Source organism: Oryctolagus cuniculus, chromosome 3, assembly GCF_964237555.1.
Source record: "Oryctolagus cuniculus chromosome 3, mOryCun1.1, whole genome shotgun sequence".
NCBI classification, from domain to species: domain Eukaryota; kingdom Metazoa; phylum Chordata; class Mammalia; order Lagomorpha; family Leporidae; genus Oryctolagus; species Oryctolagus cuniculus.
The window spans coordinates 136631739-136652313 of record NC_091434.1 but is presented as its reverse complement, the minus strand read 5'-3'; the positions used below and the strand labels follow the sequence as shown (position 1 = coordinate 136652313).

At 40.0% G+C, this 20575-nt stretch overlaps 1 protein-coding gene across 4 annotated transcripts in view; it reads left to right on the top strand.

Moving 5' to 3' along the window:
- The first annotated feature begins 713 nt into the window (after nt 1-713).
- LOC100357899 (B cell receptor associated protein 29) overlaps nt 714-20575 on the top strand; it is a 70396-nt gene continuing 50534 nt past the window's right edge. For 3 of the 4 annotated variants that reach the window (XM_070071150.1, XM_051849693.2, XM_070071151.1), the window contains exons 1-6: nt 889-1019; nt 1447-1557; nt 5861-5961; nt 10142-10292; nt 11422-11557; nt 16875-16983. In XM_070071150.1, coding sequence (XP_069927251.1) covers nt 1466-1557; nt 5861-5961; nt 10142-10292; nt 11422-11557; nt 16875-16983 — 589 coding nt within the window. In that variant the 5' untranslated portion in view covers nt 889-1019; nt 1447-1465. Of the gene's footprint in view, nt 1020-1446; nt 1558-5860; nt 5962-10141; nt 10293-11421; nt 11558-16874; nt 16984-20575 lie in introns of all 4 variants that reach the window. The other variant, XM_070071152.1, reaches the window with a different exon arrangement.

Sequence of the window (20575 nt, the reverse complement as noted above, 5' to 3'; positions counted from 1 at the left end):
GGGTAAAGCCGCAGCCTGCAGTGCCAGCATCCTATACGGACACCGGTTCCAGTCCCGGCTGCTCCACTTTCCAGTCCAGCTATCTGCTGTGGCCTGGGAAAGCAGTAGAAGACGGCCCAAAGTGCTTGGGCACCTGCACTGGTGTGGGAGACCTGGATCCTGGCTTCGGATCAGCCCAGCTCCAGCCGCTGCGGCCACTTGGGGAATGAACCAGCAGATGGAAAATTCTCCCTCTGCTTCCTCCTCTTTGTAAATCTGCTTTTCTAATAAATAAATCTTTTTTAAATATATCACTTCCTTGTCTAACTCACTTTTCCTGTTTCATGTGCTCTAGTATATGTGATAAAAAAGCCTCTGACTTAAGTGTTTTCATATCCTATAGTTACCCATCTTGAACATTTCTTTGGTGTTCCCAGAATAATTCTCCACAAGACAGGACATTCCTGTCCATTTCTGTATATGTTAATATGAATAAAAAGTTTAATAATTGAATAAAAAGTGTTATTGCTTGGGCAAAGGCTACCGGAATGACTACGCCTACTCCCATCTTTCCCGCCAGCACCCCAAATTGTCTCTCTTTAGCCCAGCCCGTCGACCACAATGGGAAAACTTAACACCTAACCGCAACTCTCAGGCCAAAGTGCTGGCCCTTTCTTAAATCCGGCTTCATTCGGGACGCAGAAACGACCCCCGCCAAAAACAGGCAGTCGGGCAGGAATCCGCTTCCAACAAGGCCGCCCGTTCGCGCCTCCAGCCCCGGCGCCAAGCCGGAAGCCAGCGGCAGGGAAGGCCGAGAGGCCGCACGTGGGCGCCCCAGACGTGCGGTCCAGCGCCCTAGGAAACGCGAACCAGGCGCAGAAGCGCAGTCGCCCCCTCTGTGACCTCGGCCCGAGCCCTCGGCCGGGGCCCGCGGGGGCCGCGAGCGGGCGGCGCGCCCCTCCCCCACCCGCCGCAGCGTCTGACGTCCCGCGCGTCGGCGGCCGGGAGCGGCGCGGGAAGCCGGGCGGTTGGCAGGCGGGGTAAGGCCGGGCCGGACCCCGGGGACCCCCGCGGGGCGCCAGGCTGCGGCTGGGGGCGCCGCTGCCGGGGCTGGGGAAGCCAGCGGAGCCTCCGGCCGCGTGGGGCGCGCGGCTCGGGCCCGCGGCGCGCTGGGGCAGGGAGGGCCGGCGGGGCCCGAAGCCGGGCGTTGGCGGCGGGAGGGTGCGGCGCCGCGCAGCTGGCTCGAGGGGAGGCGGTGGGTGCCCGCCGGCCGCCCTCGGCCTCTTGGGGCGGGAAGTGGAGACGCCCGCCTGCCCCCGGCCTGCGCCTGCCCCATCCCCGCCCGGCGTCGGCCCTCCAGTCTGGGGAGGCGCAGACACTGTAACTCCGCGAACGCTCCGTCTCCGAGCTCTGTCACCTGGTTTTCTTTGGGAGGAAACAAACTTAAATAAGTGTTTATGTGTTTAGGTGTGAAGAAAAAAAAAAAATGACAATCCAGTGGGTGGCGGTCGCAACTTTCCTTTACGCTGAAATAGGACTCATTTTAATCTTCTGTCTGCCTTTCATTCCTCCTCAGAGGTACGGAACCCTCCCGTCGTTGTGTGATTCGCTCCTTTAAACTTTTCTTAAGATTAAAATGTTTTGATAGCTGATTGATGAAAGCACTTTTTTAAAATAATCGCTCCTGAAAAAATCAGGTGGTACAAGCATACAGTGGCGATATTGACATGTACCTTTATATGGAAACACCTTCTGGGTACAGAGAAAATAACTTCTAAATCCCTTTTGGTTGTGTTGGTTACAGATACAGTGAGTAATGGTTATCTTTTTAACACATGTTCTGTCTTGTGCTCAGGTTTTACCTTTGTTTTATTGCCCTGAATTGGAGCAGTGAACTAAATAAATAGTTCAGTGGTGTTTGCAGCGTTGATGCAAAAAATTAAAAAAGGGGGGGGGGGGAATTGGCAACCAAAGCCATTAATAAATTTTTAGTTTAGACCTTACATAACTGAGAAATAGTTTCACTACTGCTTAATGACAATTTGGCTATTTTTTTATCCCACACAAAATTAATAAGTGTGTGTTAAAAGTACCAGAGCCATATGCTCGTATTAGGATTCATTCGTAGGCCGGCACCGTGGCTCACTTGGCTAATCCACCTGTGGCTCCGGCATCCCAGGTTCTAGTCCCGGTTGGGGCGCCGGATTCTGTCCCGGTTGCTCCTCTTCCAATTCAGCTCTCTGCTGTGGCCCAGGAGGGCAGTGGAGGATGGCCCAAGTGCTTGGGCCCTGCACCCGCATGGGAGACCAGGAGGAAACACCTGGCTTCAGATCTGCGCAGTGCGACTGCAGTCGCGGCCATTGGAGGGTGAACCAGCAGTACAAGGAAGACCTGTCTCTGTCTTTCTCTCTCTCTCTCTCTCTCTCTCTCTCACACACACACACACACACACACTCTCTCTCTCTCACTGTCTAACTCTGCCTGTCAAAAAAAAAAAAAAGGATTCATTCGTTTGTAAAGGACTTGGCTAAGCTTTGCAGTCCAACCATTTTGCTCATTCTACCCTTGGGTTTTAGGTGTAGGTATTTGGCATAGCAGTAAGAGACCACTTGGGGCTCCCACATGCTGTATCAGAGTGCCTGGGTTGGGATCCTGCCTCCACTTCCAAACCCAGCTTGCTACTAATGTATACCTGGGAGGTATCAGGTGATGAGATGCTTCAAATGGTAGGATTCCTGCCGGGCATGAAAGAGACCTGGATTGAATTCCTGGTTTTGACTTGGCCTAGCCTTGGTTGTGGACATTTGGGAGGTAGACTCACAGATAGAATATCTCTCTCTCTCTTTCTTTCTTTACTTCCCAATTAAAATTAAAAAAAAAGTAAAACCTCAGGTTTCCATCCAGAAACGTATGAGTGGCGAAATACATGTGTAATAAAAATGTTGCAACACGTTTGTTCCTACTCATGGCATGAAAGAAAGTCTTTCATAAATGTGATCCTAGAGATAACCCACAAAAGTACTGTAGTACTTTTTCCCAGTGCTGGAAGAAACGAAAGAAGGTCTTAGCTTGATTTGGGATCCAAATAGTCTTTCACAGCCTCAGCTTGCTCCTTACCTGCCTGGCCTTCTGCTTGTTTCTGTCTTTCACTATCACAGGTTCCATTTTTTTCCTTCCTTACTAAAAGGGAGAAAAAATTGAATCATATTGTGAGAAGCGATCTTCAAGCTTGTTTTATGCACCCCTTTCCTTCTGTTGATCAAACACTGAGATGCAGAGAAGGGGGTAGGGCCTCAGGTCACTTGGCTGCTGTGCGGCAGACTCCAGACTAGAATCTGGCTTTCATTCCAGTGCTCTTTCTACTCCATCATGTCGCCTCTTGTCATGCTAGTTTAGTTTCAGACCCTCACTCAATAGCACCCCATTTTGCATTTGGTAATATTTGCAGTAGAATTTTACTTATAACAACATCTTATTTATAAGCTTATTTTTATAAATAAGGCTTAAGAATTTGCGAGAAGCAAAAACTTGTGTAAGTTGATGTCTTCTCCATCAAAATGATCCATAAGTTACAGATCAGTCTTTTTCTTCCTGCAAAATATGATCTTTTTTTACCCTTCCTGATCAAGTAGCCATTAGATAGATGTGTATATTTGTGCACATGGTATGTAAACACAGCCTCACGTATGGACACAGGGCAGAAAACACTGGACATTCATACAGAAATCACTGTGTGTATATATATAAAACCATACCCTTCAAAGAGAAGGTTTCTGTGTTTAGTCTCTGTTCTACTGTAACTCAGTGGTTAAAGGCACACACTTGGAAATCACTACCTGGGTTTATATCCCAATTCTGCATGTTACTAATCTTGGGCCAGTTGCTGACCTTACTGTACTTCCTCATAAGGTAATTGTGATAATTGAAGGAGATAAAAAAAAAGTGCTTTGCACCAAAATACAGCAAGGACTTTATTTGCTATTACTAGCTGCTCTTGAACTATAAACTGATAACTTGATTATCTTCTGTCTAGTGTCCTTATTAAATAAGATGAAAATAACTTTTAAAAAAATTATTTATTTAAAATGCAGAGTTACAGAAAGAGACACAGAGAGAGAGAAGAGAGCTTCCATCTGCTGATTCACTCCCCAAATGACCATAACGGCCAGGGCTGGGCCAGGCTGAACCCTGGAGCATGGAGCTTCATCCATGTCTGTTACATGAGTACGGGGAACAAGCACATGGACTGTCTTCCACCAATTTCCCAGACTATTAGCAGGTTGCTTGATTGGAAGCAGAGCATCCAGGGCCCAAACTGGCACCCTTATAGGTTGTGGCATTGCAGGCAATGATTTTACCCATTATGGCACAAAGCCAGCCCCAAAATAACTTTTTAAAATTACTTACTATAGGGGCCAGTGCTATGGCCTAGTCCAGTAGTGGACCAAGCCTCCCCCTGTAGGGCTGGCATCCCAAATAGGCACCAGTTCACATCGCAGCTGTTCCTCTTCCAGTCCAACTCTTTATGGCCTGGAAAAGCAGTGGAAGATAGCCCGAGTGCTTGGGCCCCTGCACTCACGTGGGAGGCCGGGAAAAACTCCTGGCTTCTAGCTTCGGATCAGCCCAGCTCCAGCTGTTGTAGCCATTTGGGGAGTGAACCAGTGGATGGAACACCTCTCTCTCTTTGTCTTTCTCTGTAGCTCTACCTCTCAAATGAATAGCTAAAACCTTGAAAATAATAGTATGTTTTTCTAATAAAAAAGTTACTTATCATAGCTACAGATTGTTCCCTATGGGGAAGGGTCTCTTATTTACTCTTTTATACTAGACCTAGATCAAGAAGATATTCCCGTTTTCATTTTTTTTTTTAAATATAAAACTAACAGAATTTGGAAGCATAGACACAAGGAACTGTTTCATCTCTGTCAGTTGCCTTTCCCCAACAACTTCAACTTACTACTTAGAATTGTTTCCAAAGTACATTCGTTCATAATCTCTTATACACTAAAATGCTTTTTAAAAGTTGTAAGTCAGAATGTTTTAAGTGTTTACCTTTATAAGTATCCTTTGGACTTGATGTATTATTCGTTTAAAATACCTGTGTACAAACTGCTACCTTTCCAGTTGTACAGTGGATTACTCTATCCCTCCTTGCCATTTATAACTCATGTTTTCCTCTAGGTATTTGTCTGCACTGGTCAGTCCACCCCATCTCATTTCCTAAGTTTTCAGATCTTGACCTGGGTGTTAACAACATGAATACACACACACACACACACACACACCCACCCCATAGTGTGCCATGCTGCACATTTAGGGTTTGGGTCTTTTTGTTTGTTTTGGCTTTACTGTATTATGTAGTACCTCAGTAATTTTTTAAAAATTCTGTCATGATTAGAGAAAATATTTTCCTTGAAGTAGATATTAAAAGTATGCTAGACAAAATAAATGCAGACAATTGGAGCCCCTATTCCTGAGGTGTTGCAAATGGCTAAACCAGTAAGTAGATCTTTGTTGTTTCTAATTGAGTACTCTTAACTAGGGAAAAGCAGTTATAAAGTAATAGCTCTTAACAACAATATAACATTTAACTATAAAGCTTACCTTGTAAGATTTTATTCAGTATGTTTCCTTTAAAAGTGATTTTTGCTTTGGAATATTTAGGCCACTGACAAAAGGTAATCAGTTGTCACATTATTAAACTTGGAAGAATTATTCTGTATTTCATGAGACATTCTGTGTGATGTCTGAGAATTGGTTTAAAAATTAAATTTTATGTTTCTTTTCATTTATTTTTGGTTACCAAAATGTTACTTCTGTGTTTGGAAAGCATTTTAAAACCTCTGGGTTTGTCATACCTAATAATTGTATTGCTTTACAGATGGCAGAAGATTTTTTCATTTAGTGTCTGGGGAAAAATTGCAACTTTTTGGAACAAGGCTTTCCTTACTATTATAATCCTATTGATTGTTTTATTTCTAGGTAAGTATCAGATCCAATAAGCATTGTTCTAGTTGTTGTTTAATGAATTCTTTGGTTTTTAATTAAGTTGATGTTTACATTTATATACAATTGACTGTATAGTATATTGATGTATATAGAGTAGATACTGATACATTATTACACACTTGATGAATGGTACTATTCCATGTACACACAAGTATACATTTCAGAGAAATATAGTGATTCCTAACCTCTTTTAGATTATTGTAGTATTTAAATGCAAGGGCTGGCATTGTGCACAGCAGATTAAACCACCACCTGTGACACTAGCATCCTATATCAGAGTGTTGGTTCAAGTCTTCACTACTCCACTTCTGATCAGGCTACCTGCTATACCTGCTAACGTGCCTGGGAAGGCAGCAGAAGATAATGCAAATAGTTGGGTCTCTGCCACCCATGTGGAGACCAGAGTGGAGTTCCTCAGCACCCAGGATCATAGCTGTTAGGAAGACAGACAAAGGAATAGAATCATTATGTTCTCAAAAGGAATCTTAGATGCAGAATGTGGATCTTGATTTGGATTCTGGTTAAAAAAAAAAAAAAGCTCAACACTGATTTGGGGACTCCTGCAAAAATACGCATTCGGAGTGATTGTTAGATAACATTAGGGAATTTTACTAGCTGTTGGTGTGATAACTTCATTGTTATATAGCAAGAGTCAACAGCCTATGGGCCAGATGCCTGTTTGTGTAAATAAAGTTTTATTGGAATGTAACCACACCTGTTTGTTTACATATCATCTATGGCTCTTGCCACAGGTAACTACAGAATTAAATAATCACAAACATATGGCCTAAAATATTTACTATCTACCCTTTTACAACAAAGCACTTTTTGTGTAGGACTGTGTCCTTAGAATTAGGAGATGCATGCTGAAATACATAGAAGTAAGGTGTCTGGTTCTTTGACTTGATTTTCAAATGGTGTTTTAAAAAAAGTCAAGATAAAGCATATAGGACAGGTTGTTTCCCATCATTGAATCTGTGTGGTAGGTTGAACATCCCTAATCCAAATATTTGAAATCCAAAATCTGAAACTTTTTTTAAAAAAATTTTGTTTATTTGAGAGTTACATCAGAGAGAGGGAGAGACAGAGACAGGTCTTCCATCCGCTGGTACACTCCTCAGATGGTCACAGTGGCCAGAGCTGAGTTGATCAGAAGCCAGGAGCTTCTTTGGGGTCTCCCAACTGGGTGCAGGGGTCCAACACTTAGGCCACTTTCTGCTGCTTTCCCAGGCCATAGCAGAGAGCTGGATCTGAAGAGGAACAGCCGGGACACAAACTGGCACCCATATAAGATGCCAATACCACAGGCGGAGGCTTAGCCTACTGTGCCACAGTGCCAGCCCCCAAAATCTGAAATATTTTCAGCACCAATATGACACAAGTGGAAAATTCCACACCTGACTTCATGTGATAGATCATAGTAAAAAATACAGGCACATTAAAAAATATTGTGTAAAATTACCTTCAAATTATGTGTATAAGTTATATATGAAACAAGTTTGTGTTTGGACTTGGAGCCCATCCCCAAGATTGATCATTATATGTATGCAATTACTCTAGTCCCAACAATTTCAAATCAGGGATTTTCAGCCTGTTCTTTAGCTTTTTAAGCATATATGAAGTTTTTATGACAGTAACTTAGAAATTAAAAGTAGAGAGGCCAGCATTGTGGCATAATTGTTGGGCCGCCACCTGCAATGCTGACGTCCCATATAGGCGCCTGCAAGTCCTTGCTGTTCACCTTCCAATCCATCTCTCTGCTAATGCACCTGGAAAAGTAGCAGAGGATGGCCCAAGTGCTTGGGCCTCTGCACCCATGTCGGGGACACAGATGAAGCAGCTGGCTCCTGGCCTCACCCTGGCTCAGCCCTCACTGTTGTGGACATTTGGGGAGTGAAACAGTAGATGGAAGGTCTCTCTGTCTTTCCCTCTCTCTTTCTAACTCTGCCTTTCAAATAAAATAAATCTTTAAAGAAAGAGAGAAAGAAAGAAAAAGAAAGGGAGGGAGGGAGGGGAGGAAGAAAGGAAGGAATTTAAAAAGAAATTAAAAATAGGGTCTGGCATTGTGCTGCAGGTTAAGCTGCAGCTTGTGACACTGGGATCCCATTTAGGCTCCAGTTTGAATTGGGCTGTTCTGCTTCTGATCCAGCTCCCTGCTAATGTACCTGGGAAAGCAGTGACTGTTGGCCCAAGTACTTAGACTTTTGCCACCCAAGTCGGGGACCAGGATGAAGCTCCAGGCTCCTGGCTTCAGTGTGTCCTAGACCAGTGCAGCCATTTGGGGACTGAACTAGTAGATGAAAGATATCTCTCTCCCTATCTCGTGTCTGTCTGTCTGTCTCTCTCTCTCTCTCTATTTTAAATAAATAAATCTTAGTTTTTTTTTTAAATAATGAAAAAGAAGAAATTGAAAGTAGACTTCTATGATTCTCAGCAAACTAGAAATTCCATGAGTCTTCATAATTACCTTGTATGTTTAGAAATAGTAACAGAACTCAGAGATTACCAGATTTGTTCAGAATCACCCAGTTACTTCTTAAAGTACTGTTTCTATAGGGCTTGTTTCCCTTCAGAATTCCCTGATAGCTCTGTTATGGGTTAAGCAGGGACCATGATCACCATATGTGACACTATTTTGTGATAAAATATATTCCATGTTCCAAACCACCCACCTCTGTAATGGAATCCTCTATAAAACTGAGAGTGTCTATTGTGAGAGGATAGACTACTGGTAAAACAGGAAGATAATTGGTAATTGTATCAGAGTATGAATAGGTTTGTGCCTCATTCCAAAATGTTAGTATTTGTTTCATGATTCTAATTGTTACAGATTGAATCTCCAGCTATATACTATATGACAATAAGTGAGTAAAGAACAAGAAGAAAGCAAGTCCAAGCTGTGCCATCAGCTAGCTAAATCACCTTTGGAATGACATTTCATATCTCAGTTTGAGTTATGTGAAATAAAGGGAGAGATGGATATATTCTCTATAGCTCCTACTGTTTCTGCAAGAGTATTGTGATTTTTAGACTCAAAAGTTATCACAAAAGTTTTTACTCAGAGCTGCCACTTACCATGGAAGAGATGGGAGCTACAATCATAATGTATGATTTCATTCATATGAAGTGTCCAGAACAGGCAAATCCATAGTAGCATAAAGTAGACTGGTAGTTGCCAGTTACTGAGGGAAGGAAGGAATGGACAGATTTCCTTGAGGGGTAATGAAAATGTTCTGAAATAAGATAGTAGTGATGACTACACAAGTTTGTGACTATACTAAAAACCACTGTTACACTTTGAATTTTATGATATGTGAGTTCTTTCTCAATACAGCTGTTATTTAAAAATCAAAGTAAAGTAAAATAGGTTTTCTAACTGCCATGCCTTTCCTTGTGTGGCAAGTACTCTTTCCCAGCAGTGCCTATGGTCACAAGAAGGGAGCATGTGCCTCCAGTGGCCTTTGGGATAATCTAAGACAGATGCCTTCCCTAGGATGTACAGGAATCCAGTGACTCAATTCAGTACATATAGATGCTAATAAACTGATACCCACTTTCTACTGGAAAGAAGTGGTGCTCCTGGATCTGAGACATAACCAGACTGGATACTTCAAAGGGGCAGCTGTCTGAACATTTCTAATGCCATATGCCAGCCCTGGAAGAGATGCCACCATAAATTAGATCTCATTTAACAAACTTCTAGCAGTAGAGATTTCATTGTAAGCAGATATTTCTAAAATCTCAATAATTTGAAGCAATAGTAGATATAATGAAGTGTTAGTACAGTGAGAGAAATAGAATAGTCTCCTGGGATTGACTGTATTGGGATACTACATCTATTATTATCAAGAGTCAATTACTTAGGGCTAGAAAAAGTAAAGGATGACAATTTTTAATATAACTGGAGATAAGAGACAGTACAGTGATGCTAAGTCCTAAAATAAAAATGCTGTGCTCAAGAATTGACCACTATTATCTGTTTACCAAGTGCCTACATTAACCATCGTACCATCGCATGTTTGATAGAGGGCAAGACAGCCCCTAGCTAAAGCCCATTATTGAGAAGTTTGGTCAGTTATTCTAAAACTGCTCACGTTTAATAATTTTAAATTTTTAAAATCTGAAAGTACTGTTTTCTCTTTTCCTGTAATAGATGCTGTGAGAGAAGTACGCAAATACTCCTCTGCTCATGCCGTTGAGAAGGGCTCAACCGTCAAACCTGGGGGCTTTGAACATACACAGATGAAACTTTTTAGGTCTCAAAGAAATCTCTACATTTCTGGATTTTCATTATTTTTTTGGCTGTAAGTAAAAATGTAACAGAAGCACATTAAAAACATGATTTATTTTTTTCTCATTTTTTCCATTTATACTCATTTTTTCCACATATACATTTTTTCCATTTATAGTTTTATAAACTATATAATATAGTTTTTTTTTAATTAACACTTTCACATCTGGAAAGAACTCAGGTGATACACCCAAATTACAGATAGATAACAGCTTTTATGTTTGTTAATTCCCTAAGATATGAAACCCTCTGGCCCCTGCCTCTCTCGAGAGCCTCCTCTCATACTATTCTCTGAAATATGCAATAAATTCCAGCCACCTGACCTTCTCTACTTATTCATTCATTCTTGCAACAAAGATTTGTTGTCTTCTGCGGTACACCTAGTGCCCTCCCACTGGATGGTCTTCAGACAGGTTACCGCCTCTACCAGAACACTTTGCCCCCTTCTTTACCTGGCTAGCCCTGACTCATCTCTCAGCCTCCTTCTTGGAATAGGCTTCTGTGACCATCACTCCCTGCCCCCAAGCAGATCAGTCTCCTGTTGTCCGCGCTCAAAGACTGTAGCTGTACTTTAATTTCTAGTATCATTCACGGTTTTAATTCGCACTGTTTGACTTGCCTGCAGACAAGAACCCGTACTCCCGTGTCCCCGGTGCCCAGCGTAGTGTTCTTAGTTCCTGGGTAAATAGCTGCCAAATGAATAATTGAAAAGATTGCTTACCACCTCCACAATGGAAGTTAGTGTGAGTGAGCAGTTTGTAGGCCTCGCTGACCTCATACAATGGTCTTAAAATCGCAGATTTTGAATGGGGCCACAAAAAGACTTAGGGGCCTTGCCACACTGAAATTCTGTTTCTGTTCCTCCAGGCTAAAGGCCTCTAAAGCAAGATAATAAGTTCCACTGAACCTGTATTCCAAGTGCTGGTCTTCTAACACATTCCAAAGGGGTGACACACATGTTTGTTTTGACTGGCAGACATGAAATTTAAAAAAGAAAAGCACATGTCCCACTTACATATCACCTCTCTTCCCACACACCTGTAAGGAACAGGGAGTCAAATTTGACAATGGGTATTTGTTTTAAGGTCAAAGCTTTTGATGATTAGTTATACATTATTCTGAAATTTCCTTTTTTTCCTTAGTGTGTTGAGACGTCTGGTTACGCTTATAACTCAGCTGGCAAAGGAACTATCAAACAAAGGAGTACTTAAAAGTCAAGCAGAAAATACTAACAAGGCTGCCAAAAAATTCATGGAAGAGAATGAGAAACTAAAATGGGTATTTAATTTTCTTTTTAATAGTTTGTGTAGATATTATCGGTATGTTTAAGAAGTGACATATTATTTTCTCAGAATCAAAACAAGCATGTCATAATTTATAAGCAGAGAATGACAATAAATAACAGTGTTGTTCTATGGAATGATTGTTTCAAAAGTATGTACTACCTGGTAGATAGGGTTGTTCCCACAATTTTCCTTTGTAGTAAATTAGTAACATTGGACCTATTTCCTATGATTCCAGGAGAAAACAGTATTCTGAAAATACAAATTTTAGTTCTTTCATTGCCATTGATTTTTACCTGAAGCAAGTGTTTATCATTTTATGGATGTCTCTTTCTTTTTCAATTAATATATTTTTGGTTTTAAGTGATTGGGCATATAGAAAGCAGAGGAAGGTAATTGATGCTAGACCTGTGATTGCACATAGTATTTAAAATCTTGTGATAGTGATTCTGCTGGTATTCCTTCTTTGAGAACTCTATACTATTCTTCCCGCAACATTGAGGGAAAGTACATTTAAAATTTAAGAGTCAAATCTCAAAGCTTGAGTGTTTTTATTTCATAAGAAGCTCTGAAGTTTCGCTAATTCTGCTTCTTATAATAGAGCCATTCAGAAGTGAAACAAGGGCCAGCACTGTAGCGTAGTGGGTAAAGCTGCCACCCAGGGTGCTAACATCTCCAGTGGGTGACAGTTCAAGTCCTAGTTGTTCCACTCCTGATCCAGCTTCCTGGTAGTACACCCAGGAAGTGAGCAGAAAGTGGCTTAGAGGCTTGGGCCCCTGCCATCCACATAGGAGACCTCAGTGGAGTTCTAGGCTCTTGGCTTTGGCCTGGTCCTGCCCTGGCCATTGGGCCTTTGCAAGTATTTGGGGAGTGAACCAGTGGTAGGAAGATATCTCTGTCTCTCTGTGTGTGTCTCTCTATCTTTGTCTCTCCCTCTCTATCTATAACTGACTTTCAAGTGAAAAAATAAGTCTTTTAAAAAAAATAAAAATAATAGCTAAGTAAAATAATGCAATAAGTTATTTTTCTATTATAAAGAAATGTAAGCATGCATTATATTTTATGTCAAGTTGCAGTTATGTGGAAAGTATTGTGAGAATTTAAATCCTTGTCCAAGTCCCAAAGCCCAGCCTCTTATAGAGAGAAATGTAGGGGCTGGCATTGTGACTAATGTTTAAGCTGCCACTTGCAATGTCAGCATCCCACATCAAGTCCTAGCTCTTCCACTTCTGATCTTCCAGCTTCCTGCCAATGTGCCTGGGAAGACAGCAGGAGATGGCCTGAGTAGCTGGGCTCTTGCCACCTGTTGTGGTAGACCCAGATGGAGTTCCTGGCTCCTGGCTTCAGCCTAGCTAATACCCAGCTGTTTTGGCCGTCTGGGGAGTAAACCAATGAGTGGAAGATATCTCTCTCTCTCTCTCTCTCTCTCTCTCTCTCTCTCTCTGCCTTTCAAGTAAATAAATCTTTTTTCTTAAGTAGCTTTTATCAAAAAACAAAAAAAAACTATAAGCACCACCTCTTCAATGTTCTGTGTTAGCAATTATGTGGCATAATACAAAGCTTTCTAAAATATTAAAAATAAGGCAAAACTAATTGCAAAAAGTTGTGAATGATGCTACAATATCATAGTCATCTCTTCACAGTCTGTGTTTTACTATTTACGGTATCTGCCATGTTTCTACTACAGGGGAAAAAAGACCTCTTGTCATAAAAACAGAATTCCAAAGTGACTTTGAGTAGATTGTTACCAGTATCTTTTAAGGAAACTTGTGGAGTGTCAGCACCAGTTTATGGATTGCTTTATTTTGTTCTGTTTTGAAAAGACATTGACCTAGCAGTGTATTATAAATGTCCTTGTATACTAAATATAGGTCTTGGAAATCAAGCTGTTGATATTTCTATATTCAAAAGCAGGCAGTAAGTCATTTTTGTTCTTTTTAGAATGCTTCAGCTGCAGTCAGCCTCATTTTGTTTCTTAATGTTACTTCATTTTCCTTCCTTTGATCTCTTCACAATGGCAAAACCAAAAACAGCCCTCAAAGCTTTGATTAATATACGATGACTAAACTCAAAAGCACACAGCCTTGTGTTTATAGAGAGACTTATAATGTACCTAGCTTGATATAAAATTATGTGTATCAGAGTAATGACTACTATGAGGACACTGCTGTTTCTCCTTTTCAGTTATTTTCCTGTTATTCTTCAGCTCTAAGAAAATTCTATAAAGTGTTTTTGTAGTTTTGATACTAAACTTTTCCCATGTACACCATAATATAATACACTTAAATTCATCCTGTCAAAAAAAAAAAAAAAAGAAAAGAAAAGAAAAGAAAAGCACCACCTTCCTGAAAATATTTTTGGAGCTTTTCTTTTGGAATTGTTTTCAGAGCCAGTTAACCCTTGCAAGGAAACTAGTTTGGTGATTACTGATTGCTTTTGTTTTTCTCCCGTTTGACTCTATATTGTCCTGGTCCGTTGCTCCCCATGCAGCTGTGAGCCTCAGTTGTTCTAGATCATCAGAGGAGGCACAGATTTGCAACAAAGCCAGGACACAGTGAGGAGAAAGTCTCTGAGCTGGCTATAAACACTGTCAGCACCCAGTGTATAATTGACCAATAAACTGACCAATAAAAGCCAGGTGTGAAAATGTCAAAAATAACTTCTATTTTGAGCTACTTTGTGTAGATTTTGAAATATTAGCTAAGGAAGGATAAAGTGACTAGAAACACCTCGTCATTCTCCATCAGAGAGATATTATCTAGTGAAAGCATATTACCTTGAGATCCAAGAGACTCGAGTGCTAATTCCAGCTATTCCCACAGTTAGCGATGTGACCTGTGTCAAATCAACTCCTATGTTTGGGCCTCAAGGTTTCTTAGCTATAAATAATACTTAGTACTATGCCACGTACTACTTCAGATGCTTTGCAGTAAGATAATAACTCTTTCAGTTCTCACAACAGTTTAATGAGATTGGTATTATTGTCTGCATTTTATAGAAGAAGCAGAAGCCCAAAAAGGTTGACTTAAATGCAGTCACTCATCTGTTCAGTGACAGAAGACTGTCTGACTCTTAAGTCCTCCCTCTTAACCACACTGTTTTATGCCCCTAACTCTTGTGCCATCTTATATAGGGACTTGCAATTGGAATCTATGCCCCTTTTCCATTCTGATGTTCAGTTTTTAATAAATGAAATAATTTTGAAAGACCAATTGCCTTTTAATTTAACTGCTTTAAAGTAACAGTGATAGTACTTATTTCTCCCCAATTTTTTTTTTTTTTTTTACCAGCCATTTACCAAAGTAGTATAAGGCAGGTAGGACAGTGAACACTTGGATTATTGTATCTGGTAGTTATTCAACTTCAGGTGCCAAGCTCTTGGTCTTTCTCCAGCATGAGATTATACATAATAACTTTGGACGAGTTCACAGGTGCAGTAGCAAATGCCTATTTACAAGACCAACACAAATCCAACTTTTCCAAGTCAATGGCATAATAATTCAAGCAGTCACTGTAAACATTCCTGCAATTCAGTGGTTCTCTTCCAATTTGAGCAGTAACTGGAGATTGTATGAACTGAATTCAGTGAAATAACAAAACAGCTTTGAACTTAAAGTGGATAACAAGTTAAAAAACTTGGAGAAGTTTTTTTTTTCTTGTCCTGCTCTTTTAAACAATTTTTTTTTATTTCAGAGGCATGAGCCTTTTTCAGTTTCAGAATATACTTCAGTCCTCCTATTTCCAAAAAGTATTTCTTGAAGTTATATAGTATGTTCATTAGAACTTCAATTCTTCTGAGCTGCCTAGTCTCTGCTTCAAGATAGTACTGTGTTCAGTCTTGTGCGATAGTTTTTATGGCCTTTTTTAATTTCTACTAAATGGAAGTTATCTGACAGTAGAGACTTTGTTTCTCTTTTTTATTCTTAGAGCACCTTGTAGTGTAAAATATCTACATGCAGTCATTGTTCAGTAGAACTTTGTGAGTTTTGTTTGTTGAATATACTATCAACATACATTATAAAATGAATCACCTGCAGTAATAATTCCTCTCATGTCAGTCTGTTTAAAATTCTCCTCAGTTGCTTTTATTTTTAAGATTTATTTATTTACTTGAGAGGCATAGTTACAGAGAGGGAGAGACAGAGAGGGAGGTCTTCCATGCCCTAGTTCACTTCCCAAATGGCTGCAGCGGCTGGAGGTGGGCTGATTCAAAGCCAGGGGCCAGGAGCTTTTCCTGGGTCTCCCCTTGGTACAGGGGTCCAAGCACTTGGGCTATCTTCTACTGCTTTCCTAAGCCTTCAACAGTAAGCAGAATCAGAAGTGGAGCAGCTGGGACTCAAACCAGCGCCCATGTGAAATGCTGACAGAGCAGGCAGATGCTTAACCTACTATGCCACAGTACCAGCCCCCTCAGTTGATTTTTTTGCCTGACTATGGAAGCTGTCAGCATCCAGTTGCTGCCGCTTGGTTTAGTCAACTGACCCAAGCCACTGTGTACATGTTTTTAAACATTGATTTAGTTTGTCTTTCTTGGTAACTTAAACTCCTAATATTTCATTAACTTGTTAGTTCTAATAATGATGATTGTTTCTATCTAGATATATACATTATGAAGTTGTTTGTTTTTACTCTATGATTTTTTGTTTGTTTACTATTCAGATCTTAATTTTTATTGCTTGGGAAAGATTATATACATTTTTAACATCAGGATGTGTTTTAAGACATAAAGAGCACTGTAAAGGATTAACTGAATAAAAGTAATTTGGAGACTATTCAGTAAAGAGTAAATGGAATTTTCTAGCCATAAGGTGGCCCTGTCATTTTCAATTTACCTGTCTCCCCCCAAACAGCATTATTTTTTGTCTTAAGAATTTGTATAAAAATTGAGTAGACAACTGCAGTTGGAACTTACTGGTTCCCAATTATATAACAATTATATTCTCAGAACTGTTTCTTTAATTTACATCACACAATTAGGGAAGGAAAGATCATATTATTTACCTAACTACTTTTGAGAACATTATTTTAATTGTAGCGCAATCCAAAATTGTTATTTTCATTTCAGAGATTTCAACCACAATAAGGAAAAATTTTTTCTGTGTGTTCCAAATACCAGATTTCTGTTAGCAAAAGTACATTGTAGAAAATTATAAAGTCCTGAAAAGGTAAAGAATAAAGTAAATAACTTTTCTCATCCCTTCCATCATGTGAAGGTCCAATAACTGCAAATAGGCTATTCAGTCCATTCCGGTAAAAATGTCTGGCTCTGACAATCTAAGTTTACTTCTTCTGATGACTCTCTTTTGTGATAGATCTTGAAAACCCAGGGCAAGGATGACGAAAACATGTTGGAAGCAGAAAATAAAAAACTAGTGGAAGACCAGGAAAAGCTGAAAACTGAATTAAAGAAGACTTCAGAAGGTAATTTTATATGCTTGTTTAAAATTGAAAAGGCAAACATGATATCTTGCACTGTTAAGCTCACTGTTTTCCCTACAACAAAACTAATACCTAAATGTGCTTCTGGCCAAAATACCAAGAATGACCTATTTATAAATTCTTCCTCAAATATGAATATAAAACATTGTTTCAGCCAAGAGAAACATGTTCTGTTTTACAGAAAAACATACAGGTGTTTCAGATCTGTGTTGTAAATACAGATGTGCCTGCCTTAAGCAAAAGAACTATGTTCCTGAAAAGTTGCTTGTAAACATACTTTTGTAAAATGAATCACATTTTTCCATCATGTATTACTTCTTTGAGAGAAGCAATCTGAGGGAACAGTTTTGGTTACAAGAAAATATATTATTGTGGCATGCATTGTAGCCCAATGAGTTATACTACTGCCTGAGACACTGCATCCAGTTTAAGTCCCAGTTCACCCACTTCCAATCCAGCTTCCTGCTAATGTGCCTGGGAAGGCAGCAGATGGTGGTCCAAGTACTTGAGTTCCTGCCATCCATATGAGAGACCTGCATATAGTTGTTCCTGGCTCCAGGCTTTGGCCTGACCAAGCCTGCCTGTTGGAAGAATTTGGGAATAAACCAGCAGATGGGAGAGGGGAGAGGGGAGGGGGAGAGGGGAGAGGGAGAGAGAGAGAGAGAGACTCCCTATCTCTCTAACTCTGTGTTTCAAAAAAAATGTTTATAAATGAAAAAAAAAAAAATCTTAAGCCCTGAAACTTCCTACCTGCTAGATAAAAGGAAAGCATTCCTTGAAAGACATAGATATAGAGTAAGCAATAATCTGGGATGTCAACTGACAGTTTGAGTGCCTCAGTCCAAAATATGTTGCACTCTAGGGCTGAAATGGAGTCCATTTTCCTGAAGGCAGCTATTTCATCCATAATTTTTAAAAAAGTATTGTGGTAGTATTTCCTTCTTCCTAGTCAAAAACAAATTATTACCTGCAGCTTCACAGCATAGAAAGGTAGATATGCCAAATCCGATGTCTTTCCAGAAAACTTTGTGGGGCTTGACCCATGGCACCATGTCTTCATATGATAGATATTCCTTGTACTAGCCAGATACTAGAGAACCTCTCAGCCAGTCAGGGGTAAGATAATAATCAATGAATAGACATTCTCAATTTCCAGTTTTTTCTCCCACTTTAAATTGGAAGTGAATAGGGGAATATTCAATAACAGAATCAAGGTCCTACTTAACACCATTAGCAATCTTAGATTTTCAGTAGTTTTCAGTGTGATAGAAGTTCCCAGTAACTTAACTAGCCTACAGAACATCTGTGTGTGTTGTTTGGATTAGAAAGCCCACAGATAGCTAATTCTGTAAACAAAACAAAAATCCACAGGAGAAACAGGCACTGATGCTGCAGTTAAAACACCACATCCCACATGAGAGTTCTAGGGCTTGAGACCCAGCTGTCCTTCCAGGCAGATTCCTGGTAATGCACACCTGGGAGGTAGCAGGTTATGACTCGGCTGGTTAGGTACGTGCCACCCGCGTGAGAGGCCCAGACAGTTCCTGATTTCCTTCTGGTCCAACCTCGGACTTGTGAGCATTTGGGGAGTAAACGGGCAGATGAAAGCTCTTCCTCTTTCTCTCTGCTTTTCTCATGAAAGATTTTTTTCAAAACCACAAGAGGATACTTTCATATGATACAAAATTGTTTAGTTACATTCCTGCTTCTTCTTCAAAGTGAAAAAAGAGTTTATAGACAGTAAGTTAAAAAATATATTGTCCTCCTAGACATATTAGTATACTATATAACTGGTAAAAGTATAGCCCCAAATTTAAGAATCTTGTTGTAGTTGGTACTGTTGCCTTTTTTTTTTTTGAGATTTTTTATTTTATTTATTTGAGAGGTAGAGTTACAGACAGTGAGAGGGAGAGACAGAGAGAAAGGTCCTCCGTCCGTTGGTTCACTTCCCAGATGGCTGCAATAGCCAGAGCTGCGCCGATCCAAAGCCAGGAGCCAGGTGCTTCTTCAGGTCTCCTACATGGATGCAGGGGCCCAAGGAGTTGGGCCATCTTCCACTGCTTTCCCAGGCCACAGCAGAGAGCTGGATGGGAAGAGGAGCAACCAGAACTAGAACCGGAACCCACATGGGATGCTGGCACTGCAGGCGGAGGATTAACCTACTGCACCACGGCATCAGCCCCGGTACTGTTGCCTTTTCTGCAATTCCAAAAGATTTGGAACATAATCAAAAAATTTTAAGACTTGTGTGAAAATGAATTTAGTGTAGTTGCCTACCTTGTGCAAGACATTGCAAAGGAGAAGCTAGTGTTCTTTTTTTTACCTAGCCTACAATGTTGCTGCTAGTTATTTCAAAGGATACTAGGTATTATTTCCAAGATACCTTTATTTAAAGGAAAAAAAAAAGTTTCAAAGTCTTGCTTTTCTTTGTATTTGCAAAGAATCTCTTTTATGTTACAGGCAGAATAGGATAAAAATGTAAGACAAGGATAAGGAGTATGTTGTACCACGCATCTCTTACTCATGTTCAATTCAGTTTCTTCTTCCTTTGTTTTTTGAGAATTCCAACTTTGAGATATTTCAGCTTAAATTGCGTTAAGACTGACATAAAACTAAACTCAATGTTACATGAACATTTGTTTCAAAGACAAATCAGATGTTTGGAGAAAATGAACTCTTTGATAATAGAGGATTGTATTTATAATCTGATAACAAGAGAATGCCACCTTCTGTGTTTGAAGTGTAGACTGCAGAACTACTTTCAGAGTGAATCAGTGTCATGGTAAAAGCAGATTTTACCTGCTTGGGTACATCCAGTTTGGTACTGGCAACATGTGTAATATTTTATGAACACATTTTTTTTTCACCCAAAGTTATTTTTTTAGATAACATTCTTAATGGCCTTGAGAAGGTCAGCGTTCCATTTCCAACCAAGGTGGTGTTTTGTACTCTTGACCTATCCCAGTCAAATTCATGAAGGCAAGAAATGAAAAGTTACATCAATTAAGAGTGTGATTTGGATGAATTCAGCAGTAAAATGTTCTGAATACAGCACCACTCAAAACTAGTCATTGATTTCTGACAAGTGAGGGTATTAATCCATTATTGCCACAAAGGTCTTTTATTCTTGAAAATTGAGTGAAAAAAGGCAAAAGAATTTTGTGTGTGTGTGTGTGTGTGTTTAGGTAAATGTGTTTTTCATATGAGTTTTCTTACAGTATTTCTTAAATCTAAGTAAAATATTTATTCCCAAATATATTGGCAAAAATGAAATGTAAATAAAAAATGTTATTCAAGCTAATTAGACTCAAGTTGGAAAAGTGATGATCTGAAGGCAGTTGTTAATTCTCAGTAGTAACAGACCACCATTAGCTTGTAACCACCAGCTCAGATTTTGACCAGAGTTTTTAAACTATTACATGTGCTTCAGTATAGTAACATCACCATAGTGAGCCAAAAGAGCAACCATGTCCCAAAGCACCTAATTTATACTCAGGACTGACTTGGTCAGGTATAAGGATCCAGTCTGTCATTTTAGTAACCCAGTTAACAGTAACTCCAATATGCCAGTGTA